Genomic DNA, 24997 nt, shown 5'->3' on the forward strand with positions numbered 1-24997 from the left:
AGCAGATTTTTATCTCCTAAATATTATTATCTAATTTTATCAAATTTATATCTCCTAAATAATATTTTAAATATTTTTTTCGAGTTTTATCATGTTTTTATTAGGTTTTTATCTCCTAAATATTATTTTCGTTTTTTATCAGATTATTGTCTCCTAAATATTATTTTGCGATTTTTATCAAATTTTTATCTCCTAAATATTGTTTTAAATAATAATTTTAATTTTAATCATATTTTATCTCCTAAATATTATTCTAATTATTATTTTCATATTTTATCAACTTTTATCTCATTAACATTATTTGAAATATTATTTTCGATTTTTTATCAAATTTTTATCTCCTAACTATTATTTTAAATTTTATTTTCGATTTTTATCTCCTAAATATTATTTTTGTATTTTTTTATCAATTTTTTTCCTCCTAAATATTATTTTATATATTATTATCGATTTTCATCAAATTCTCCTAGATATCTTATATATAAAAGAAAGAAACGCTAGGGCAACCCTAAGAAACCCTAATGTCATATTTGTAATTTTTTTTCAATTTTTATCAAATTTTTATCTCCTTAATATTATTTTAAATATTATTTTTGAATTTTATCATATTTATATCCCCTAAATATTATTTTAAATATTATTTTTTATTTTTATCAGATTTTTGTCTCCTAAATATTATTTTTTATTTTTATCTCCTAAATATTATTATAAATAATATTTTTTTAATTTTATAAAATTTATATCTCCTAAGTCCTAACTATAATTTTAAATATAATTTTCAACTTTTAGCAGATTTTTATCTCCTAAATATTATTTTCGAATTTTATCAAATTTATATCTCCTAAATAATATTTTAAATATTTTTTTCGAGTTTTATCATGTTTTTATTAGTTTTTTATCTCCTAAATATTATTTTCGTTTTTTATCAGATTATTGTCTCCTAAATATTATTTTCGATTTTTATCAAATTTTTATCTCCTAAATATTATTTTAAATAATAATTTTAATTTTAATCATATTTTATCTCCTAAATATTATTCTAATTATTATTTTCATATTTTATCAACTTTTTTCTCATTAACATTATTTGAAATATTATTTTCGATTTTTTATCAAATTTTTATCTCCTAACTCGATTTTTATCAAATTTTTATCTCCTAAATATTATTTTAAATAATAATTTTAATTTTAATCATATTTTATCTCCTAAATATTATTCTAATTATTATTTTCATATTTTATCAACTTTTATCTCATTAACATTATTTGAAATATTATCAAATTTATATCTCCTAAATAATATTTTAAATATTTTTTTCGAGTTTTATCATGTTTTTATTAGTTTTTTATCTCCTAAATATTATTTTCGTTTTTTATCAGATTATTTTCTCCTAAATATTATTTTCGATTTTTATCAAATTTTTATCTCCTAAATATTATTTTAAATAATAATTTTAATTTTAATCATATTTTATCTCCTAAATATTATTCTAATTATTATTTTCAAAATTTTTCAACTTTTATCTCATTAACATTATTTGAAATATTATTTTCGATTTTTTATCAAATTTTTATCTCCTAACTATTATTTTAAATTTTATTTTCGATTTTTATCTCCTAAATATTATTTTTGTATCTTTTTATCAATTTTTTTCCTCCTAAATATTATTTTCGAATTTTATCAAATTTATATCTTCTAAATAATATTTTAAATATTTTTTTCGAGTTTTATCATGTTTTTATTAGTTTTTTATCTCCTAAATATTATTTTCATTTTTTATCAGATTATTGTATCCTAAATATTATTTTCGATTTTTATCAAATTTTTATCTCCTGAATATTATTTTAAATAATAATTTTGATTTTAATCATATTTTATCTCCTAAATATTATTCTAATTATTATTTTCATATTTTATCAACTTTTATCTCATTAACATTATTTGAAATATTATTTTCGATTTTTTATCAAATTTTTATCTCCTAACTATTATTTTAAATTTTATTTTTGATTTTTATCTCCTAAATATTATTTTTTGATTTTTTTATCAAATTTTTATCTCTGAAATATTATTTTAAATATTATTATCGATTTTCATCAAATTCTCCTATATATTATTTATAATAATCTGATTTTCGATTTTTACAGAAAAGGGTAAATAAATCTGATTTTCATCCCTAGCGGATTTTGTGACATCGTTTTACAGAATGTCTGCAACATTTGAATTTTATTTCTTCCCTTCCTAAGGCTTCTTCTTTTGGTAACCCGACTTTAGATTTTGTTTCTTATCTTCTTCTTCATCCTATTGCATGTGTGGCAATTAGTTTACATCTTTTTCCATCATGGCTTATAGGTAATTTCATTTTGTTAAATTATGTGTTTCATTAATTTATACCAAAGTTTTCAACTTTTATGTATAACAATTATTTCATTTTATATGTTATTGGACATGTTATTGAAAGGGATGATTTGAGAAAATTAACCAAAAATGGGCGGAGCCACAAGCTATTGGAAGTCGACCTTCAAGACTTATTGTTTGTATGCGATATTTAATTTATTGTTTATATTTATTTTTGTTTCTTAATTTTCCAATTGTTAATTCCAGTGACAAAACAACCTTAAAATGAGGCAGTGGAGAAGAGCTTAGTTCCGATGCAAGATGTATAGATGGCCTTTTACGATGGTATGTTGTCGATAGTTTAGTTTTGATTATGTTAACTTAGTTATTAAATCTAATTACTTTTAAGCTCAACATGGAAGACATAATTGATGATTTTTTTCCGGGTTCAAATTTTCAATCTACTGGTATTAGCTGATTCAATTCATTTGGAAAATTATTCAACAGTAAAGTTATGTTCTTTTTTTTTTGTGTGTAGTATACTTAATAATGTTCCAGTATAATAGAATATTGATCATACGATACATCAAACGTTTGTTTATATTCTTACAACATCAAAAGAATGCAATTTGTTGTCCCGTGCATCGCACAGGTACAATTACTAGTTTTTTTAATAGCCCTAAACATTTTGCCTTTTTTATGGACTCTTGAATGTGGTCTTCAAGTTGGGCTTTCGTAAAGAAATTAGTTGCGTATGGATCGAAGGCCCAATTAAAGGACTATATTTACGAAAAAACCTTTCATTTTTTCATGATTACATTCGCTACCCCATAATTTGTAGATTTCTTCAATTAACTTCCTTTTGCAGGGGTGGATATAAGAAATTTACATACTGTAGGGATTTGGATGTAGTTTCTCAAAATAAAGATGTTTATTTTGTAATTATAGTTTATCTCAGGGATGTGGTTGTAATTTACCATTGTTTTTAGGATAAATTACGAAAATCCCTTGAACTTAGGCTAAATAACGAAAAAAAACCCACCTATTCATAATTACCAAAACCCCTATGAGATTTGTTTGCGCCTTACACCAACCCCCTTACAATGTGACTTTTCACGATTTTTTTTATTATTACGTGAATAGACTTTACACAATTTGAGATATTTTCTTTTATTTCTCACCTATTTAACAAAAGTTATAATAAACTGTTCACAATTTCTATTAAAAAACTCAATCGATAGTTAATCAGAGACGGGTTTTGATTATTACGGATAGATGAGAGTGTTTTTTATTATTTAGCCTCAGAGCAGAAGAGTTTTCGTAATTTACCCTTGTTTTTAAGTTGCATTGAGAATTCTGGATTTAGAATAATTTTTTTAATGACAACAGAAAGAGTAAATTTCAAGTCCACATAGTAAAATAAAAAATAAGTAAACAATTGGAGCCAACAATTCAATTTTTTAAATAATAATAATAATAATTAGGGTAAATTACAACCACCTTCTGAAGTATGGTCAAATTACGAAAAAAACCATCTTGTTTGGATAATTATATCTACCCCAACTATGAATCTTCTCACACCTCAATCCTAATAGTGTCAAATTCAACATAATCATCTAGATTCTATGAAATGTGCTATAGTTTGTACTCGTTTTGTGTAAAAATACAGTTTCTGATGTCGCACCACAATCTGATATATACAAGCCAAAAAACACATCTTATGATCATATTTCTTCAAAATGTGGAGCTCGAATGGGATAAACGGGTACAAAAGTGATAATATTCCATATAATCAAGAAAATTTCACTAAATTTGAAACCACAAGGGTGGACGCGTAAGAAAATTTATACTTGAGGGGTTGTTGTAATTACCCAATCAAGAGGGGGGTTTTCGTAATTTCACCTCAGGGCGTGGTTGTAATTTTACCCTAATAATTATTATTTAGTTTTAAGATTATTTTATATAATTTTTATTAATGGATCTCGATTAAAAAAAAGTAAAATAAAAATAAAGAAAATTAAAGAGGGAAGAAGAAACCCCCAAATTACAGAACCCTATAGCCACACTGTCATTTCTCGATCCGACTGAGTTCTTCCCAAATTCTCAAAATGAGAAGTAGCTTAGCGAAGATTCCATACCGCGCCACCACCACTGCTTCCTCAATCACCGCCGCTTTCTCCACCTCATCCGCCGCCGGCGGTGGCGGCGGTAGAGGCCGCGGCCGTGGTACCCCGTTCCAGTTCACCGTCGACGCCTCTCCCGATGACCAAACCGACAAAAATTCAAAAACCGAGGTTGAAACCCCTCCGCCGTCGTATGGCCACGGCCGCGGCAGAGGCACACCCCTACCTTCATCCCCCGTCCTCCCTTCATTCTCTTCCTTCCTTAACGAATCAAAACCCCCTCCGGTAGGCCGCGGCCGTGGTGTTGCTATTCCCGCTAGTCCCACACCACCACCGCCGCCGCCGCGAGTATCCGAATCGCCCTCCGAGAAGCCGCCGCCGAAACCTAATGTCAAACTGCCGTTCCTCTTCGTCAAGGACGAGGAGGAGCAAGCCGACGCCGCCGAATCTGAGGTCCCATCCGCACAAGAAACTCTACTCCGGAGCGACATTGTCAGCGTGTTATCAGGCGCCGGTCGTGGAAAGCCCGGAAAACCCCCCACCGCCGCCCAACCCGAAAAGCCCCAATCAGAGAATCGCCATATCCGCCAAAGGCCGCCTCAGGGCAAACCACCGGTGGCGGTTTCTTCCGATGGGGCGGCGCCGCCAGCAGTGCAATTGAGCAAGGAGGAGATGGTTAAAAAGGCGAAAGAGATATTGTCTAAGGGAGACGAAGATGGTGGGGTAAGTAGACCCGAAGTTAGAGATAATCGAGATAATCGAGATAATCGAGGCGGTGGTAGAGGTGGTAGAGGCGAAAGAGGAAGAGGAAGAGGTAGAGGAAGGGGAAGGGGAAGAGGAAGAGGAAGAGGTGACGACAGATACGAAGAATCCGATGATGAATCGGACGCGCTTTTTATTGGCGATCCGGCCGATGAGGAGAAAGTGGCACAGAAGCTTGGACCGGATGTTATGGCTCAACTGGCGGAAGGGATTGATGAAATGTCGAGCAGGGTTTTGCCGTCTCCTTTCGATGATGCTTATATGGATGCGTTTGAAACTAACTTAAGGGTAATGGTTTTATTATGTACTGTCGAGTTTGTGTGGTTTTGTTGTTTAATCTCTTGTCGTACTGTTTTGGGGGTTTTCTTGTGCAGATTGAATGTGAACCGGAGTATTTGATGGAGGAGTTCGGCACGAATCCTGATATTGACGAGAAACCTCCTATTCCGCTTCGCGACGCTCTTGAGAAGATGAAGCCGTTCCTCATGGTATACGAAGGGATTAAGGATCAAGAAGAGTGGGAGGTAAAATAACATCTACTTTTAGGTTTTGAATTCTTATTTCAATGGAAATTCGTATGTTGGTTTGTAGCCGTGATTTCACTATTTAGTGCAATTAACCGAAACATGGTTATGTTTGTCGTTCGATTTTTAAAATTGGTTGAGAAAATATCCACGAAACCTTCTACAAATAAATGGAAATCGGAAATGAATCTCAATTGAGATTGGGGTTTTGGATAAGAAAAGATAGCAATAGTATATATATGGGAGCATTCAAATATGTAGAAATGCAACGGTGGCACGGAACTTGATTTATAAAATGTTTCTATGGTTCCCGTTCTATATTTTGCTATTTTGAATTGTGTGTGTCCCAATTTAGTACTGAAATGTGTCGGTTGATTATCGGAGCTTATCCTGCTCGCCGGAATGATATAAATGGTAAGCTTAATTTAATTGCAGAATGCTCCTTTTCAACTAAGACATTTGGAGATTGGTGCTCGTACATTTTATTTGTACTTTTGTGATTATCTATGAAGTATTCCGTATCCCACATTTCCTCATTTATGTTCAATAGCAGAAGCATTTCTTAATAGCTTTCTGAAGGCACTAAAACTTTCATCTCGTCGAATAAAGTAGATGCACTTCTCACATTTCGTATTCATATGCTCTCTTTTCACATTTCGTATTCATATGATTTACAGAAAATTATAGAAGAAACGATGAAGGATGTCCCTCTTATCAAAGAGATTGTAGACCATTATAGTGGGCCCGATAGAGTAACTGCCAAGCAACAGAATGAAGAGCTAGAAAGAGTTGCCAAGACACTCCCAGCTAGTGCACCTGCTTCTGTAAAGCGTTTTACGGAGCGCGCTCTTCTCTCACTGCAGGTGAAAATGCTCGATTTATTTTGGACTTGTATATCGTGCTATAAAATTACCGTTTTCTTGACTTTTTGACCTCAGCATGGGATTTGTTATTTTTTGTTGATATGTGCTCGACACCGTTCTCAGAAAATATGGTTTTAAGTCCAGTAGGACACGTGTTTGTTTTCCGAAGAAAGAGTATTACGTTATTCTATAGCTTTATTTGATGTTGGAAAAAAACGTATGGTGACCCTAAATGCATGAATTAATATATGCGCGACACAAGAATTTAGTCTGCCGTAGTAATGCGATCCTAAATTTTAGTGAGATAGCATGAAGTGAAAATCACTTTGTTGCGTGTCTTTATGCGAGTCTGCGGTACTAAATCTGAAATCTTAAGAAGGCACTATTTTGTCAAGAATGTTATTAAAATCTCTAAGATATCTTCACTAACATGTGATTATTTCGATTCCGATCGATATAAATTACGCAGAGCAACCCAGGGTGGGGATTCGACAAGAAATGTCAGTTCATGGATAAGGTTATAATGGAGGTTTCTCAGAACTACAAGTAAGCTGTTCGTTCCCATGCTCGACTTAGTATATTCTGTCACGGAATAAGATTTGTGCTTCCAGTCATTCGGAATTACAAGAAACAGAGGTATTGACTGACCTGAATTTGAAAGCCTTTATGTATTAATCCTCGATTTCTATCTGTTTGTTCGTGTTTAACAACGTTGAATCATCTCCTCGGAATTTTTGAGGTTTTTAGCAGAGATTTTGTTCAATGTTTTTTTTGTTTAATTGAACATTTAATTTAATATGCTACTATATTTCTACTTTTGCCGCACCACAAGTATCGAATTGGTCCGAGTTTTTGGGAGCATTGTACTTGGATTTGTAATAATAAGTTACAAGAGTGAGATCTTTATATATGTTTTGAAGAGAGAAAATCGTGTGGTTACTTTGTAGATGCTTCACTCGATGAATTACGTCAAGTAGTTTCCCAACTTTGATTTGTGGTTTGTAGATGCTACACCTTATGAAATGAAATACAGTACATAGTTTTCGCTTTTAATTTACATAGGGTAAATTACGGCCACCTCCACGAGGTAAAGTTAAATTACGAAAACCCCCTTCTTGTTTGCGTAATTACAATAACTTACTCAATTATAAATCTTCTTACACATCCACCGTTATAGGGTCAAATTGGAATAAACTTTTCATCAAAGCGAACACCAATAGTTTGATATATGTGTTTAAATTGGGTTCGTTATGTCTACAATTTTATATCAAAGTATTGAATAATTTGATTTGATTTGATTTATACATTAGCTAAATTGTAGATTATACTAGTATTTAGTGTTGGTTAATAAAGTATTACAATTAAAATTAAACACAAGTATTAAAAGTCAATCAACAAAAGGGCAAATTATGGTTAAATAATGAAATCTCCCTTTTGTTTGGTAATTACAGCCACCCCTCAAATATGTATTATTTTACGAAAAAACCCCTCTAGAGGAAAAGTTAGGGATGTTAAATCGGTAAAAACCGAACCAAAATTTCGGTACGCCAACATTTGATATCGTTTACAGAATTGAATATACGATTTGGTTCGATAAATAACCGAATTACAGTAAAAATTTTTAAAAGGAGGGGTGGTTATAATTACCGAAACAAGAGGAGAGGGGGGTTTTCGTAATTTCACCATACCTTAGGGGTTGCTGTCGAACAAAATGATTTTTTAAACACAAAATTTGAGTTCCTCTTCCTCCATGGTATCGCACGGCGTCCTCCCCCTAGTTTCCGGCAGCCACACAACAAACAACCCACTTACACAAACAATTCCGCCGCAAACGCCGTAGAAAACCCACCCATTCTTTCTTCCGGCGGCCACCAGCACCGGACTCACAACTCCGCCGACCGCTACCGCCTGCCGCACCATGGCCACCGCCGAATTCCTCACGCACGTGGGGAAAAGCTCCAGCGCGTAGATCATGAACACATCGAACGCGGCGCACGTGCAGAAAAAGGACACCAGCTCCAGCGATACCTGCAAACCCTTCCACGTCACCGCCGCCGCGCACGCGGCGGAGCAAACCCCACTCAGTACAGCCAGCCCTAAAATCGATCCCCTCCTGTTCAATTTCCCGACGAGTAGAATCGCGGCCACAGACGCCGGCAATTCCGACAGCGCGTTCACCGCGACGCTCAGGTGCAGATTCACCGACAAATTGCCCAGGCTCAACGGCATGCCGGTGTACATCAAGCCCAGCCCGAACGCCACCGCGGCGGTCAAAATCAGCCGCCGGAAAGCCCACGGTCTCTTCAGCAAAATCCCTAGAGCAGAAAACAAATTGTATTCCCGTGGCTTCTCCTCCACACCCCAATCGACGGAGTTGCAGAAGAAACTCTCCGTCAGGCTGCTCTGATTCTCCGGCGAAGCTAGGGTTTTGAGAGATTTCTCAAATTCCTGCCTCCTCCCTTTGAAGAAAAGCCACCTCGGCGATTCTTCGACGGCGAAATAAACCAACAAGGAATAGAGAACACAAGGAACACAAGTCCATAAATAAATCAATCGCCACGAAGAATTTTGCACGAAAAATGCTATAATCGAAAGAGATAAAAATCCGAAAGTAAACCAGATAAATCCAATTATTCCGACATTGCCCCTCCATTTTTTCCCGACGAGCTCTGTTCCGAGGACCAGAGCGCACGTTCCAATCGGCGCACGTGCGAATCCGCTTAGGAATCTGAATCCGGCGTACATCCATATATTGGTCGAAACTGCGGTTAACAATCCGGTTAGTGACATTAGAAGGCAAGATAAGACCAGGAGATTTTTCCGGCCGAGTGACGAGTCGGCTAGCGTCGATAGCAGGAAGCCGCCGGCGAGGCAGCCGAGGAAGAAGGAAGACGCTCCCAGGCCGGTGGTGATCGAGCCGGCGCACTCGAGGGACCACTCGGAAATGATGGAGGTTTGCGCCGGAGAATCCCATGACCATGATCCCTTTGGAAGACGGCACATATCGGCGGCGGCGGTGGTGCAGGTTGATGAATTCATGTTGCAGCTCCATTTGGGCTCTGCGTCGGTGAAGACGGCGATGAAGGTTTGCTGTGCGTCGAAGAACCACGCGAATGATGCAATGGTGGATTGGAGGAACTGAGTCAGCCCGAAGTTTCCGATGCAGTGTTCGATCGTTTCGTCCAGGGAGCGGCGCTGCGGTGGCGATGGTGACGCCGCCGCCGCCGCTGACTCGGTATGTGAGAGTAGTGGATTTGGATCTGTCATTTGTTTCCCATTATGACTCAACTGTTCTTATTTATTTATTTATGATTATGTTGTTTTTATTATTTGTTGGTTAGTGTTCATTCAATTTATTATTTTTAGTTGATTTGACTCCGAAAATTGAACACTCATACCTTTCTCACTCGACCGCTAGAAAAACTCACCTATTCGATGGATGTAGGGTCGGCGACGATGAATAAAACGACCGAAAGATTATTTATAGTAACAATGGTCGTCTCCGAGTGTACTAATGGACTTACTAACGGGGGCTATCTAACCTCTTCACAACTACGCTCTCTTTGGCGAAGACATCAGATCCATCTCAATTTTCACCATTCAATGGGACTTAGGGCCGAACGGGTTGTGGCCCGTCCTGGTTTTGGGCTTAGCTCTTATCGTTCATTAGGCATTTGCCCAACAGTCTTGAATATGGGGAGTTCGGCCCAATGTTGACGAACTGATCCCATCGGTGTTTGGTACATATGCGTGATTGCGAGTATCATTTTATAGTTATAGATTTTTTTTTATAGATGATAGAGTTTTAATATTTTTTTTAAATAACAAAATTGTCAAAAATAAAAAATAATAATAATAAAATTTCCATTAGAGAAGTTCAAACACCAAGCAAGAAAAGTGGGGCTGGTTACTATATTAGGCTGATTTGCTGTCTGAATGGGCTTGGGCCTAGTTACTACTCAGGGCCTCAGGCGCGTAAAGCCTGAATTTATTTTTTATTTTAAATAGTTAAATTTATTTAAATGTCAATATAATCTTGAAAAAAATTAGAACATATTCAAAATATATTATTTCATCCCCACTTACAAATTATAATAGAGCTTTCTATCAAAAAAATAAAAAAATTACACAATAAATGTGAAAATTGAGTTGTAAAAAATAAAACAAAAGAAAATAACAAGTAGTTAGAGAGCGAGTTACCGAGTGAGTTAACTCGGATTAAAATAAATATACATAGAAGTGAGCACGTCGTTTTCACCGCAGCTCAAAGTTGATACCAAAGGAATATGGAAACCCTAAAGAAGAAAAAAGAATGGTCCGCAAAGTTAGATTCTTTTATTTTCATATAATTTATTTATTTTAATTATTAAATCATGCAGCTGATATTTAAATTAACCACAATATATCATGCATGCATTTGACAGAGTTCAATTATCTTACGTATAAAATATTATTACCATAAGTTAAAACATAATTAATACATGATTAACAAGTTCCTACGTAATTAATTAGCGCGCGAAACGAAAAATTACAGCGCCAATTAGCATATGTGCACTGAATTATTACAACACTTGTAAATTGTAAATGTTAATTCAAACTCTCAAACCCTGTAAATTATTTTGGAAAATAAAAATGTGTGTGTAAGAAAGATTACATATATTACGGCGAGCTGCAGCCAGGTGGCGCGCCGCCGGCGCCGGCAGCAGGTCGATCAGTGGTTAATTGATTCATATCCTCTCAGCCGCCGCCGCCACGTAATTAATTAATTAATTAATATTAATATCCGAAGCTGTATGATCAATCGAAAGAGAGGTAAACTGAATCTGGTGGCGTTCATCGCCGCCGCCGTCGTCATCATCAACGGCTGATAATTGTCCGAGTTCCCGGAGCCTGAAATCATCGGCCCAGATCAACGGGCTCTTCCCGCTTTTATTATTACTAATTATTTGATGATGATCGCCGCCTCCGTATATGTTGAGATCTTGAAGATACGGGAAGTTATTCTCCGGCGGCGGCGGCGGCAGAAAATTTTTTGCGGCTGAGAATCCGTACATACCTGAAGAAGACGCCGATGCCGCCGCCGCGGCGGCGTTGCTCTCGCCGGAGGAGAGGGTTTGGCAGGCTTTTTCGAGAATGGTTTGCATGTACTTACCTTGAGCTTCGATTCTGATTTGCAGGTGTCTTTGAACCTGCGTGCATTCATTAATTAATTAAAATTAATTACTTATAATTAGTTCATCAAAATATTATTTATTTAATAAGTAAAAAAATAATTAATAATTGGTGATATTAATTATACCTCTAATTGTTCATGCAGTCTTCTGTTGACCTCAATTTGCATCCTAATAATTAGGAATAAACAAATTAATTAGCATAAAAACAGTTTGAAAACAAAATTAAATATTTTTCGAAATATATATTAATTTGTTTTATGTGTCAGTTTGATTAGTTTCGGTTTCGGTTTCGATCGGTTTCAGTTTAATTAATTGCTATCAATTGTAAAACCAAAATCCCACAAGAATTGATAAGAACTACAAATAATTAAATTAAAAAAAAAAAGAAGAAGAAGAATTATTGCAATTCGAACATACTCGTTCATATTACGGGCCGCGATTCCAGACGACGACGTATTGTTTCGTTGAAGTTCTAACGACGATGCTGCCACATTAAAAAAAAAAAGAGAGAAAATAATATATATGTGACTAGTGAAAGGGTAAAAGAAAGATATTAATTAGAGCAAAAACAATTAATTTAATATATATTTTAGTCACCTCTCTCAACATCTTTCATTGAATATTGATCATTGAATTCTTTGTGAGGCTGCTTTCCCAGCCTAAATTTCTGGCAACCAAAAAAAAATATATATATTAGAAATTCAAGAAATTAAATTAAATCTAAATCACAAGGAACCCTAATTAATCCCAAAAACCTAATTAAAAAGAAAAAATTAAAAATTGAAAATTACCTGAAGATGGCTTTTGAGATGATAAAGAGTGAGACCCTTAACACCCATAACTCTCATGATTGTCTTTGGTGTAGCCTCTACACAAATTAAACCAAATTTTACATTAAAAAGAAAATTAAATTACAAATTGTACTCAATTAAATCAATAATTTATTATATACATACTGTCGGGGCCACCGAGCTGTGCAACGGCGTCGACAAAGCGTTCGTGGAGTTCGACGGTCCATCGGAGACGAGGCTTTGGATCGGTAGTGAGAACGAGACCGGAGTGATCTCCGTCGACGAACATATGAGAAGAATTATTATTACTATTATTAGTGTTCATATTTGGTGGCTTTTTCTGATGGAACATTCTATTCTTCTGACTTTCTCTCTCTACTCTCTCTCTAGAATGGAATGGAATAATATGAGAAGAGGTTGAAGAACAAATGTATGTAAGAGAGAATGGGATTCTTTTTTTCTTCTTCTTTTGAAGATGATATATACATTATACATACAGCTTTAATTAGTTAATTGATTAATTAATTAGTGATTAGGAGGATTAATTAAGAAGGTAAGATTAAAGTGAAAAAGTAAATCAAAGAGTTAGTTATTTTTAGTCGTAAAGTGAAGGGTTTGAACTATAAAGTTGGATTAGTGGAGGTTAATTTCAATAGTGAGTTAACTTGTATATGGTTAATTTTGACACTTTTGTTAATTATTTTATATATATATTTTATATACCACTAGGAAAAAAAGTAGTCTTGTTTGGAAATAAAGGTGGATGGTTAAATTTTTTTTTTATTGTTTTAATTATTCAAATTTTGTTATACTACTAATTAATGGGAGTTATTATTATATATATATATGTATATATGTGTGTGAGTACTCTCATAAAATATCAGAAGTAGAGATTATCTTTTATAATAAGATACAAGTACGTAAGGGTGAAGCTTTGCATGCATGCACTTAATCATGAGATTATTATAACATGCATTAATAATAATATTCAATTAATTAATTAGTGGTTACTTTAAGCTTTAATTGCCAGTTAATTAATTTTCTTGCATTGATAAAGAATTGTATTGTTCTTTTAGGGTTATAATTATCATCAATGATTAACCTCATCATCAGTTTTCAGAGCCAAAAAGCTTTAGTTAAGAGACGAATCAAGGCCCAGAGGATCTAATTAATGACATTTATTAATTGTTTAATTATACACACATTAATTAAATTGTATATATAATAGCCAGCAATTTCTAGTATAAGAGGCAATTTAAATGGTATAACCTTGATAAATTAATAATATTTCTTTAACTTTTTTTAGTCCCAACTCGGTAAAAAGTAATGATATGTTATATTATTAATTAAAATTTAATATGCCACTAAATTAATTGAATTTTGTTAGTTTTGACTGTATTAATTTGTAGATGTTTAACTATAGTCAAATTTATATTACACCGAATGAAATGTAGCTCGTGTGTTCACTCTTACTTTCGTCAACGTACACGTGACTAATAACTGATTATATAGTATCGAATAAACCAATATATCTATGTATTTATTTATAATTATATATTTATATTATATATGTAATTTTAATTTTTTTAAAATTAAACCGTATGTAGAGGAACTGAACCATCAAAGCATAAAGGGAGAGGAAATATGCTAAGCTCCTTTAATTTATTGTTGAAAAGCTTTCTAGAGCTTTTGTGGAATAGAAGATTGTCATCAAAATTAATTAATAAATAAATATATATATATATATATATATATATACACACAAACAAATAAAACTTGTCCCACAAACTCCTTCATTCACAATCAAAGCAAATATATATATATATATATATATATATATATATATATATATATATATATATATATATATATATTCCTTTCTTAATTGATGCATATATATACTCCTTCATTCACTAATTGATGCATTTATTTATTTCGTTTTCAAATTATAAATATATATATTTAAAGAACATGAATAGTATTTAAATAGGAAATACAAATATTACTTAAATAAAAGAATACATAACTATCATATCAATAAGACTAAGAGGGTGTTTGACTAAGCTTATAAGATGTTAAAATGAGCTTATAAGATGTTTTAGAGCTTATAAGCTCTTCCAAAGTGTTTGGTAATTTTTTTAAAAAAAATCTTAATTTTTTTTAAAATAAGCTGTAGGAGAGCAAATAAGATCTTTTAAAAAAAGTACCTCTACCCCACCTTTTTATTTAAGATCTTATTATGAGCAAAAATAGGAAATAAGCTAATTATCCAAACACTCTAAAAATTAATCCTAAAAATAAGACGTAACAGCTTATCAGCTCTTAAAACATCTTATCAGACGTAGGAGCTTATCAGCTGTTTAAAATAAGCTTAGCCAAACACCCTCTAAAGGAGAATCATATAATTAATTAATTAAATGGGACAAAAAGCAGATTGACCTAAAGTACAAGATTAACTTTTAGTTCTTAATTTTGTTTTTTTATAAACCATAATTAGCTAGGGTTAGTGCAAAAGAGTACGTGTTGGGTTGGATATTGACCATAGTTCATATATATATGTTTGCTTCAATTTTAAGCATCTTAATATTCTTTTCGCCTTTTTTCATAAAATTTATTCTTAATATTGAATAATATTCCTTTGAGTTTAATATGTAGGACCTTACCCTTTTTTTCCCCTTTTAAATTATTTTTTTTTATTACAAATTATCTTCTTAAAGGAAAATTATTATTACAAATTATAAATAAAAACTTATATACATGTTTATAAATATACCACTATACTTTTAATATTTACACATTTCCTCCAACCTCCCGTATCCTCATTTTTGGAACAAGCCGTTTCCATGTTTTTTCGTATCGCCGTTTCTGTGTCCGTTCTGCATAATTCGGTCATTTAAAATGTAGGTATTCAACGTTTCAACTGCAGTATAAAGACCGAGTTAACTCGTGTTGACTCAGTTGCACCAGGAATCTGATTCGTTTGGACCATCTTATTTTTTGGGGGGTTATTTTAGATTCTCTTCCCTCTTTTTTCATCTTATTGAAAATTTTATATTTATATTTATATTATATTTATTTTATATTTATTTATACATATATGATATTTGCTCTATTAAGATTTGAGAGGCAAAAATACCCATTAAGAGGTGATTTTAATACACATTACTATATGTGAGCCCAACGCAAAAAGCAAAATGAACTAATAATTATTGGGCTTTTGGTTTTGCTATTGGGCTTTTTTGTATTTGACTAAGCCCAAGAAAAGCTTCTTCCGTTGACCATTGTTGACTAGTAGTCAATTCTCATAGACGTTGACCGTTAGTATGAACTTTTTTCTTAGAAAAAACCAAGAAGTATTAATTAAACTAAAAAAATGCAAATTTCATTGTTATTATATTATTATTATTGTTATTTATTATTTAACTTGTTAGACTGACAAGGTAATTAGATGCAGTCACAATTTATAGGATAAATTACATTTCCCTTATTTATTTTGGCTCGATATCACTTTACCTTTTTTTTTTTTTTTTTTTTATTGCATCGATTTACTTTCATGTATTTGAAAATTTGTCTCAATTTATCTCCCTGCATCGATTCGACCAAACGTCATTAATGTCAATTGTCTGACAGTTAGGGCCACATTGAGACAATTTCTCAAGTGTATGAGGGCAAATCGATGCAGTCAAAACTAGAAGGGATTAAAGTAGGGCTGGAAAAAAAATACCGATTACCATATAATATACCATGGTATACCAACCAAGGATTACCGAAAAATTACCGAAAGCACGGTTACCATTGTCTACGACACGGTATTAGTACCGTACCATTACAATATGGTACGGTATTGGTATTGTATTTCTAATACCACGGTAATACCGTACCGTACCGCAATTTACATTTTAATTCGATTAATATATTTTTTTCGATATTATTTTTTGTAATTCTATTTTGTTTATTATAAGCATATAAATGGCAACAATTATTTTTTCCTTAAGTTACTGGTAGTGTATTTGTCTTTTTTTTTTTTCTACAAAGTTGAATTTTGTAATTGAACATATATATTCTACTAAATTGTCTTTTATGTTTCTTATAGCCACTAATTTTATTATATATGATGTATGAATATTTTATTCTTTTACCTACATGTATGCATAGCATTGGTAAAGTATTTATTGTTTGTAATAATTATTAAGTTAGTTCCTAACAAATACCTAGTTGTTCTATTAAACAACATTTACATTATTATGGTATATGTTCACCGGACCTTCTTAGAAAATAAGATATAACTCATACAAGAGTAACTAGAACTATTTTCAATTGGGATATATATATATATATATATATATAATATTTAATTCATTTGTTCTTTAATCGTTGATGCATCACCAAGTACGGTAGAGTACCACGTACCGATTGTACCGTACCGAAAATAACGGTATACCGAACTTTTTGGTACGGTAACGGTATGAAATTTTTCAATACCGCAATGTACGGTAGGTACACGGTATTGAGCTAAATGTTTGGCAACCGTACCGAATCCACCCCTAGATTAAAGTGATACTGAACCAAAGTACACAGGATTGTGGAATTTGCCCTAATTTATATATATGATCAAAGTAGAAGTTAGGATAAATAATCATCTCAAATAACGTTCCCAAAACAACGTTTTTAGAGTAAAAAATAGACTGCACATTTCTAGATTAAAACAAAATTAGCTGTAAATCAATTCAACATACCCTAATCCAACAGATAATTAAATTGTCATGGATTTTATCACAGTTCACATCATACTCCAATAGAAAAAAATCAACACACCTTCATTCACAAGATCAAAATCCCTCATGCTTGAGTAATTACAATCACCTATCAACTATGAATTTTCTTCCACGTACATCTTTATGGTGTCAACTTCAACCGAATTTTCTAGATTCTGTGGAACATTTTCTAGTTTGTTCTTGTCTTGTGCAAATATGCAATTTATGATATCCAACAATCTGAAATATACAAGACAAGAGACACATCTTATTTCAAAATATGGAGTTCGAATGGAGTAAAACGAACACAAACTGAAGAATATTCCACTAAACTTGACACCAAAAGGTCGAATGTGTAAGAATATTCATAGTTGATTGGATGATTATAATTACCAAAACATCAAGGATTGTTTCGTAATTTGACGATAATTTACCCTATTAATTAATTATTAAAACAAAAAAGGAAAAATACTTTCCCAATCTTTTCGTCACACAGACAAAAAAAGGAATTCTTTGAAAAAGAAAAGAAAAAAAAACGCTAAATTCATTTCCCTAAGAAAAACAAAAACCCTGTAACTTTCATTTTCCCCTTTCTCCGGCCGTTTTGTCTTTCATCTCCGATCTCTTCCCGTTTCTCTCTCTAGAAAATGGTGCACTGAAAGTTACGGCTAGGTTACATCTTGAAGTAGAAGGAGGGAAGAGTGTCAGAATTACACAAAAACCTCTACAAATTAATCGGAGTTTTTTTTTTTTTTTTTTTTTTTCAAAAAATTCGGCATGTTTTAAATCAGGGCTTCTGTTTGATCTCCATTGTTTCTCTCTATAGTGTGGCGGGTAAAACTTCGATTATTACGAGAAACGGAGAAAGAAGAAGAGAGAGGTTTCGACTGAAGTGATGAACTCCACTACTCTGTCATCGAACGCCGCCGGAATTGGATCGGCCGATTCGACCCCGCCCAGAAGGAATTCCAAGCGTCCAAAGTGTAATTCTCTTCATCTATGATGCATATATGTATATGTATATGTATAATTCTGCTTTAAATTTTGTTGCTGCGGTTAAGAAGTTTCTTAATTGGATTTTTTATGAATAGGGTTTAGCTGTTTGTTAGAGGCTTTAATCTTCTGAGAGCAGCTTAATTAAAATGATGGAAGTTGTTTAATGCTAATTTTTGGATTAGCCGCTGCAATATAGTAAATTTTCCTAGGGTTATGGGGTTTTGGTAAATTTTGATGAAGAGTGGTTGTTGCTGTTTTTTCTGTGGGTGTTCATATGGAATTTTAAATGTGGTAAATGACTTGCATTAGTATCTCGATTTTTCGATTTTGAAATGAAGAAGATTGCATAAATCAGAGGCCTATCTCATTTTGTATCTGCTGCTATGTAGCATATCTGAAATTTGATTTTTGTTATAATTTAAACCTTTCGATCGAATTCCTTATTTCGAGTTGCACGGCTGTAATTTGGACTGATGATTGAAGCTATATATAAATTCAACAGCGTGCTTTAGTTCATGAATTATATAGCACCAACTATCAATTCAGTGCTTTTGTGGTGAATTTGATTTTTATCGTAATCTACTAATATCTGAATGGGAATAAAGTCGTAATGTAGAAAATGATATATTAAGCATAGAGGATTCTGGAATCTAGATTTATCGTAGTAGAGGTAATAAATTTAATTTATTCAAGAAAGGAAGTGAAGTTATGTAACTTGGTATACTGGCTAAAGTCGTATAACTCCACTTTCGTTATCTAATAATATATTCCAATATATTTTCAAATCTCCGATCAGTTAATTCTTAAAGAGAGTGTGATTTTGATGTACGCTGCAAGATTATTAGTTCCGTAATGTCGTAATTGTCACGCTGTTATATGAAATATTGATCAGAATTTGTTTTTAAATTGCGGTCTTCAGATTCAAGATTTTCGCAACAAGAACTTCCGGCATGTAAACCTATTCTTACTCCTAAATGGGTTAGTATTAAACAATGCATAAATACATTTAATATCTCCCACATTTAGATTTTTCATTTGATTGATGGCATTCTCTAACCCTCTCACGCACCTGCGGTACAGGTGATTGCAGCTTTTTTACTCATCGGTGCTGTCTTCATTCCTATTGGAGTCTTCTCTCTCCTTGCTTCTCGAGATGTATGCTTTACTTTGGCTTGATTTTTTTGTTCCCACTGCCTTCAATTTTTCAAAGTGACCGGAAATTTCTTATGTAATTTTCAGGTTGTTCAAATCGTTGATCAATATGAGACTGATTGCATTCCGGAAGGTTCTAGAACCGACAAGGTCGGATTTATTCGTGGCCCTCAAGACAAAACCTGCCATAGAACTCTTAGTGTGAGATTTAATTCTGTCTTTTCCTTTTTATTATACTTTTATGATAATATTATTGTCTTTCTAATTTGATTAATTAATATCAGATTCGGAGGCATATGAAGCAACCGATTTATGTTTATTACCAGCTCGACAATTTCTACCAGAATCATCGCAGGTAAAATCACAATAATTACACAGTTTATATGCTTCTTGCATATTTCTTGATTTAGTTAATACTCAATTTATTTAAAAAACTTGACACTAAGAATTTATTGAGGAGTATATTAGATATGTGAAGAGTCGAAGCGATCTACAGTTGAGAAGTCCAGAGAAAGAAGACGAAACAAAGTCATGTCAGCCTGAGGGCACATTGAATAACGGTCCGATAGTTCCTTGTGGTCTTATAGCATGGAGTCTATTCAATGATACATACGAATTTTCTCGCAATAAGTGGCAGTTGACTGTAAACAAGAGAGGTATCTCGTGGAAAAGTGACAGAGAGCGCAAATTCGGAAAAAACGTTTATCCGAAAAACTTTCAGAATGGTACTCTACAAGGTGGTGCCAGGCTGAATTCGTCTAAACCCGTAAGCCTCTACTCGTAATTTATTCAAATTGGATTTTGTTGCATTGGATATACGGAAATAATTGAGTGTGGTTTTTTTTTTTCTTTTCTTTTTGCAGTTGAGTGAGCAAGAGGACCTTATTGTGTGGATGAGAACTGCTGCGCTTCCAACTTTCAGAAAATTATACGGAAAAATCGAAGTCGATCTTAACCCTGGTGATGTCATCGACGTGAAATTACAGAACAATTACAATACCTACAGTTTCAACGGCAAGAAGAAACTTGTACTTTCTACCACCAGCTGGCTCGGAGGAAAGAATGATTTCATCGGTATTGCTTATCTCTCGGTGGGTGGCTTGTGTTTCTTATTGGCCACGATTTTCACAGTTATATATCTCATTAAGCCAAGGTACTATGCTCTTTCGTCTTTTTTTTTCTTCCTATATACGTAATCTAATCAATCGAAAGTATATAACATTGTACTTATATGTATGTGAATATTTTTGTTTGTGTCAGAGAACTCGGAGATCCGAATTATTTGTCATGGAACGCGAATCCAGGTGATCACTAAGAACTTACTGTGAGTATAGACTTTGATGCTCTTTTAGCTTTATCTTGATATTGTATGAGCCTCAATCTTTAGGGTTTTATAAATGACTTGAATTTGTATTAGCACTTCTATATATATACATATATATAATATATATGGCTGTATTTTAGGTGTAACAAAAGTTTGATCATTTCTAGTTACTAATTAACTACCTAACGACGATTTTGTTTTGATTCGATCGCTTCAAATGTAGACTCGTCCGATAGAGTCGGACACGTGATATGATGTTAACGTTATTAAGAATAATAAAAACATTTTTTTTTGCAAACACCTTAAAACAGATTATAAGGAAAAAAAAAATGCTTATAATCTATTTTTAAAAGCTTTTTGCAATGGTTAACCAGACTCTTACCAATGAAATCAAATGTAGAATTACACTATTAAATCTATATGTATATGTAAATGCGTGAATTAATCATAAAAATTGTCATTTTGATTGATTTTTTTTTTTTTTTTCGAATAAAGTGTAACTAGCTAAAAAGAATAGCCAACTCAACTAGTGAATATATTTTATGACAACATGCTTGAGATTCTTCTATTTTCCACCTACAAAGTATGTACATCATACATATATATAATTTTATTTTTTTCAACAAAGCAAAAATAATTCAAGCCAATTACAAAATCAGAAAATTAAAATTTATTAAAGCCACAAGTTGTACATTTTATTAAAAGACAAGACTAAAATGAAACACACAATACAAATTACAAACACACACAATTAAATTAAAATTAAAATTAAAATTAAAATTAAAATTAAGCCCATTTAGCAAGAAAGGACATACATCCAGCACCTAGTAGAAGTGAAGTGTGTGCACCAAGCTGAAGCCTCAAATTGCCTTCCATTCTAGGGTTCATAAAATCAGCTGCTAATAAATCAACCAGAGCCATGTAAATCAATATCCCAGCTGAAGCAGAGTTCATCACCCCTTCGACTATCAATCCCGTCGAGCTATTCTCCTTGTAAACGCTCGATATTCCGATTCCGACCCCGATTCCAATCGGAGTCGTTAGTGAGAAAAACAACGTCATGATCATCGTTGTCACGGACTTGAACCTCGCCTAAGTAATTAACCAGATTATTTAGTCAAAAAGTAAATTACTGTAAGAATATACAACTTTCTATTCGAATATATGATATGTCTTCATACATAAATACATATCTCAGGCCACCACCAGATGAAGTTGTAAGATGAAAACATTATGACAACATGTATTTACACATTCTTGATTCCCAAAAATGTAAACTATATGTATGTATATGTGTGTGTATATATATGTATATTATTTACCTGAGAGATGCATCCACCAAGGCCCATACCTTCAAAGAACTGGTGAAAAGAGAGAGCAACCAACAAAGGTTTTATTGTGTAAGAGCTTTGAGAAGCTCCTAGTGAGATTCCGATGATTACCGAGTGCACCACGATTCCCAACTCCAACACCTACAAAACCGTTATTTATTTTGCCATCAAAAATTGGAAGAGGAAGAAGAAAAAAGACGGAATTCTCGTTCTTTTTCTGGAACCAATGACCTCAAGGTTAAACGGATCTCTGAAGATCTTACTTGTGATATTATGCGCTGTCGGACGATATCCGACACGCTGCCGCTCTTCCGCGACGGAAGAGCGGCAGCTGCTCCGTGGGCATGTCCATGCGTGGCGTGCGCATGTATGTCAACACGGGCATCATGCCCATCCTCGGGGTGGATACCACCCTCCTCTTCGTCGCCCACATCATTCACTTGCTTCGCCGTGTCGAAATGCATGTTCTTGTAGAAGGCGGTCGCTAATGTGTCCACCATTAGCGTACCTATCGAAGCCACCATGGCGATGAACCCCGCAAACGGGAACCTCCGCCACGGGTCCTCCGCGAGGCACGGCGACGTCAGCGTCCTGAAAGCGTCGGGGAGGATGTGGATGAATCCCGTGGCCAGGATCACTCCGGCCGCAAACGCCTTGATCATGAAGAATACGTCGTTCTCCGGCCGGAGTGCTTCGACTCTCCGGCCGAGGAGCGGCAGGCTGACGCCGACCGCGCCGGCCGCCAGGACGGCGACTATCGCCCCCAATTTGTACTTGAGCGCCTCCCTGGCGGCGGCGGCGCCGCCAGTGGCGGTCTGCACCTCCTCGCCATGGCGGCCGGTGGTGCAACGATCGCCGAAAACAAACGAAGGATTGATTAAAACGAAGACGGCGAGTAGGGTTGTGATCTTATAGTGGAGATGGATGGTCATAGTGTTAATGAATTTTCTCCCCTCTCTCTATCTCTCTCCAAAGGGGAGATTTAAGGTGGGGAAAAAAAATGAAAAGGCAGTGGTGTTAATGGTTGCTGCGTCGAATCTTTTAGGTGGGGGCTAATTAAAAATGGCCCCTAAAAATGCAGCAGACAAACATTAATTTAGTACTGTTTGGAAGTATCTTCTAACAGGACCATGTATTGAATTTAGTCTGTTTGAAGGGACTTTTCTGTGTTTGGTTGCACTTAGTCCATTGGATGTGAGAGAAAGTGTATGTATATGTGTATCTATATATATATACTAGCCCCATCTAATGGTCTTGGTGCATCCAAGATAGAATTTTCCACTAACTGAAGTCCGTTTTCGTATAATAATTTGTAAATCAGACAAGAAATATAAAGTGTATGCACTAAGCATAAAGCATTGTCTATATATGTTGTAAATATTTATTTATTTATGTATTTATTTATGTTATTTTTGTACTAAAAATCAAGAAATGTGGTCATGTATGATAATTTGTGGAAAAACATGGTTAGAAAAGGGGGGCCCATATTAATCAATTATATGAGTTATGATCAACTCCAAAGGTAGTAATCATTTTATTTTTTTTGTAATGTGCTTTATTTTCATTGTCCTTTTTGGGTGCAAATGGACACACAATGTTGTCATCCAAATCCATAGCACATTACTCTCTCTCTCTCTCTCTCTCTCTCTCTCTCTCTCTCTCTCTCTCTCTCTCTCTCTCTCTCTCTCTCTCTCTCTCTCAATAAGGTACTTTAGTGGGATTATTGTGTAATTAGGCTTTATAACTAATTAATGTCGTTATTATGTCTCTACTTCTCTATCTCTTTTTCTTTTTCATTATTTTAATTTTAATGCAAACACTTTTGTGTTTCAATTGTATTTTGCAAACTTTTTTACTTATTATTATTATTATTGTTAACTAGGTTATGGGTTTGCTTTATGGTGTCACGTTATACATAGTTAGCTAGCTACTCTCATTATATGATTGAAAAATATAAACTTTAGCTGCAAAGTAATTATATGGTGACACACTTCACTTAGTTGCCACTAATTCTTCATTAAGCCTTTGGTGTTTATGGAAATTTGATAGCATTTTTTGTCAAATTAGTGAAACTCCGTTTTAAAATTGCATGAGATAGGTTCACCATTTGAAAATAATTAGTGATAACCTCCTTCTTATGTTTTTTATTTTTCGCGAAATTCTGGATTACTTATATTTTTTGTGGGATTCTAGATTAAACTAGACGTAAATTGACTACGTTGTTTGTGTAGTTTATTTATTAATCGGCTATAATTTATTAAATAGTAAGCGTTTATCTTAAATATGAAAGTAAAAAACGCTTCTAGGGCAACCTAAGAAATCCTAATGATATAATTGTAATTTTTTAATATTAATTATTAATATTTTTCATTCCTTACTTTTCAGATTTTTTATCTAATGACCTTTATAGCAAATCATATTTGCAAATCAACAATATAATTATCATATATTTATTTTTTCCTTCCTTTTTGCAATTCCGTGCATCGCAGGAGAATTACTAGTTAGACCAAAAAGTAATAAATCAACTATAAAAGAAACATAGTTGATTATTAATTTACTATAGTCGATAAAAATTTGATAGAGTGTATCAGACGGATGAGAGAAGTTCTGCCACACGATGTGTTGGTCGAGGACGTAGAGGAGGAAGTTCCCTTGTTTACAAGAGACGGGCTATTTCTATCCCAACAGTAAAGGTGTTTGATGTCCACACAGTGACAGCCTTGGCGACGGTAAAAGCGTGTAATGTCCAGACGGTGATGTCTCGACGGCTGCAGTCGGTTAGGAGAAGGTAATGTTTGAGAACCATGTCTAATAGCCCAATTAAGAAATCCGATTCTAATTCCAGAGGCCTAATCCAAGTGTTTA

The 24997-nt window shown here is 33.7% G+C and overlaps 5 protein-coding genes across 5 annotated transcripts; 2 read left to right on the top strand and 3 right to left on the bottom strand.

Annotated features, from left to right (window-relative positions):
• The first annotated feature begins 4312 nt into the window (after window positions 1-4312).
• On the top strand, window positions 4313-7538 carry LOC105962160 (hydroxyproline-rich glycoprotein family protein). Its single transcript, XM_012986445.2, has 4 exons — window positions 4313-5511; window positions 5598-5747; window positions 6425-6610; window positions 7080-7538. Exons 1-4 carry the CDS (start codon window positions 4447-4449, stop codon window positions 7158-7160), a joined length of 1482 nt encoding a protein of 493 aa, XP_012841899.1. The 5' UTR covers window positions 4313-4446; the 3' UTR covers window positions 7161-7538.
• Window positions 7539-8101: 563 nt separating this feature from the next.
• LOC105962159 (organic cation/carnitine transporter 3) lies at window positions 8102-10042 on the bottom strand. Its single transcript, XM_012986444.2, has one exon. It carries the CDS (start codon window positions 9875-9877, stop codon window positions 8330-8332), a length of 1548 nt encoding a protein of 515 aa, XP_012841898.1. The 5' UTR covers window positions 9878-10042; the 3' UTR covers window positions 8102-8329.
• Window positions 10043-11041: 999 nt separating this feature from the next.
• LOC105961964 (Homeodomain-like superfamily protein) lies at window positions 11042-13252 on the bottom strand. The gene is made up of 6 exons (XM_012986223.2): window positions 12741-13252; window positions 12576-12652; window positions 12382-12451; window positions 12202-12268; window positions 11910-11952; window positions 11042-11799 (listed from the first exon to the last, which is right to left on the bottom strand). Exons 1-6 carry the CDS (start codon window positions 12925-12927, stop codon window positions 11377-11379), a joined length of 867 nt encoding a protein of 288 aa, XP_012841677.1. The 5' UTR covers window positions 12928-13252; the 3' UTR covers window positions 11042-11376.
• Window positions 13253-17816: 4564 nt separating this feature from the next.
• Window positions 17817-20987, top strand: ALIS1 (ALA-interacting subunit 1). The gene is made up of 8 exons (XM_012986443.2): window positions 17817-18312; window positions 19245-19303; window positions 19406-19480; window positions 19565-19678; window positions 19762-19832; window positions 19946-20243; window positions 20341-20630; window positions 20738-20987. Exons 1-8 carry the CDS (start codon window positions 18225-18227, stop codon window positions 20790-20792), a joined length of 1050 nt encoding a protein of 349 aa, XP_012841897.2. The 5' UTR covers window positions 17817-18224; the 3' UTR covers window positions 20793-20987.
• A 461-nt stretch (window positions 20988-21448) lies between these two features.
• Window positions 21449-23478, bottom strand: LOC105962157 (zinc transporter 1). The gene is made up of 3 exons (XM_012986442.2): window positions 22396-23478; window positions 22124-22273; window positions 21449-21893 (listed from the first exon to the last, which is right to left on the bottom strand). The coding sequence occupies exons 1-3, from the start codon at window positions 23062-23064 to the stop codon at window positions 21588-21590; spliced, it is 1125 nt and encodes a 374-aa protein (XP_012841896.2). The 5' UTR covers window positions 23065-23478; the 3' UTR covers window positions 21449-21587.
• Window positions 23479-24997: the final 1519 nt, after the last annotated feature.

This window comes from Erythranthe guttata, chromosome 8 (genome assembly GCF_056151865.1).
Source record: "Erythranthe guttata isolate IM_541 chromosome 8, IM_541, whole genome shotgun sequence".
NCBI lineage: Eukaryota > Viridiplantae > Streptophyta > Magnoliopsida > Lamiales > Phrymaceae > Erythranthe > Erythranthe guttata.

What these genes read in the sequence shown, in the direction of transcription:
- LOC105962160 (XM_012986445.2), top strand. Translation starts at nt 4,447, where the DNA reads ATGAGAAGTAGCTTAGCGAAGATTCCATACCGCGCCACCACCACTGCT. An exon ending in CGTTTGAAACTAACTTAAGG is followed by an intron (nt 5,512 to 5,597) that starts GTAATGGTTTTA and finishes TTTCTTGTGCAG; the next exon opens with ATTGAATGTGAACCGGAGTA. An exon ending in AGGATCAAGAAGAGTGGGAG is followed by an intron (nt 5,748 to 6,424) that starts GTAAAATAACAT and finishes TATGATTTACAG; the next exon opens with AAAATTATAGAAGAAACGAT.
- LOC105962159 (XM_012986444.2), bottom strand. Translation starts at nt 9,877, where the DNA reads ATGACAGATCCAAATCCACTACTCTCACATACCGAGTCAGCGGCGGCG.
- LOC105961964 (XM_012986223.2), bottom strand. Translation starts at nt 12,927, where the DNA reads ATGTTCCATCAGAAAAAGCCACCAAATATGAACACTAATAATAGTAAT. An exon ending in ACAGCTCGGTGGCCCCGACA is followed by an intron (nt 12,653 to 12,740) that starts GTATGTATATAA and finishes TAATTTGTGTAG; the next exon opens with AGGCTACACCAAAGACAATC. An exon ending in AATGAAAGATGTTGAGAGAG is followed by an intron (nt 12,269 to 12,381) that starts GTGACTAAAATA and finishes TTAATGTGGCAG; the next exon opens with CATCGTCGTTAGAACTTCAA.
- ALIS1 (XM_012986443.2), top strand. Translation starts at nt 18,225, where the DNA reads ATGAACTCCACTACTCTGTCATCGAACGCCGCCGGAATTGGATCGGCC. An exon ending in CTATTCTTACTCCTAAATGG is followed by an intron (nt 19,304 to 19,405) that starts GTTAGTATTAAA and finishes CCTGCGGTACAG; the next exon opens with GTGATTGCAGCTTTTTTACT. An exon ending in CCTGCCATAGAACTCTTAGT is followed by an intron (nt 19,679 to 19,761) that starts GTGAGATTTAAT and finishes AATTAATATCAG; the next exon opens with ATTCGGAGGCATATGAAGCA.
- LOC105962157 (XM_012986442.2), bottom strand. Translation starts at nt 23,064, where the DNA reads ATGACCATCCATCTCCACTATAAGATCACAACCCTACTCGCCGTCTTC. An exon ending in GACAGCGCATAATATCACAA is followed by an intron (nt 22,274 to 22,395) that starts GTAAGATCTTCA and finishes ACGGTTTTGTAG; the next exon opens with GTGTTGGAGTTGGGAATCGT. An exon ending in TTGGTGGATGCATCTCTCAG is followed by an intron (nt 21,894 to 22,123) that starts GTAAATAATATA and finishes TTAATTACTTAG; the next exon opens with GCGAGGTTCAAGTCCGTGAC.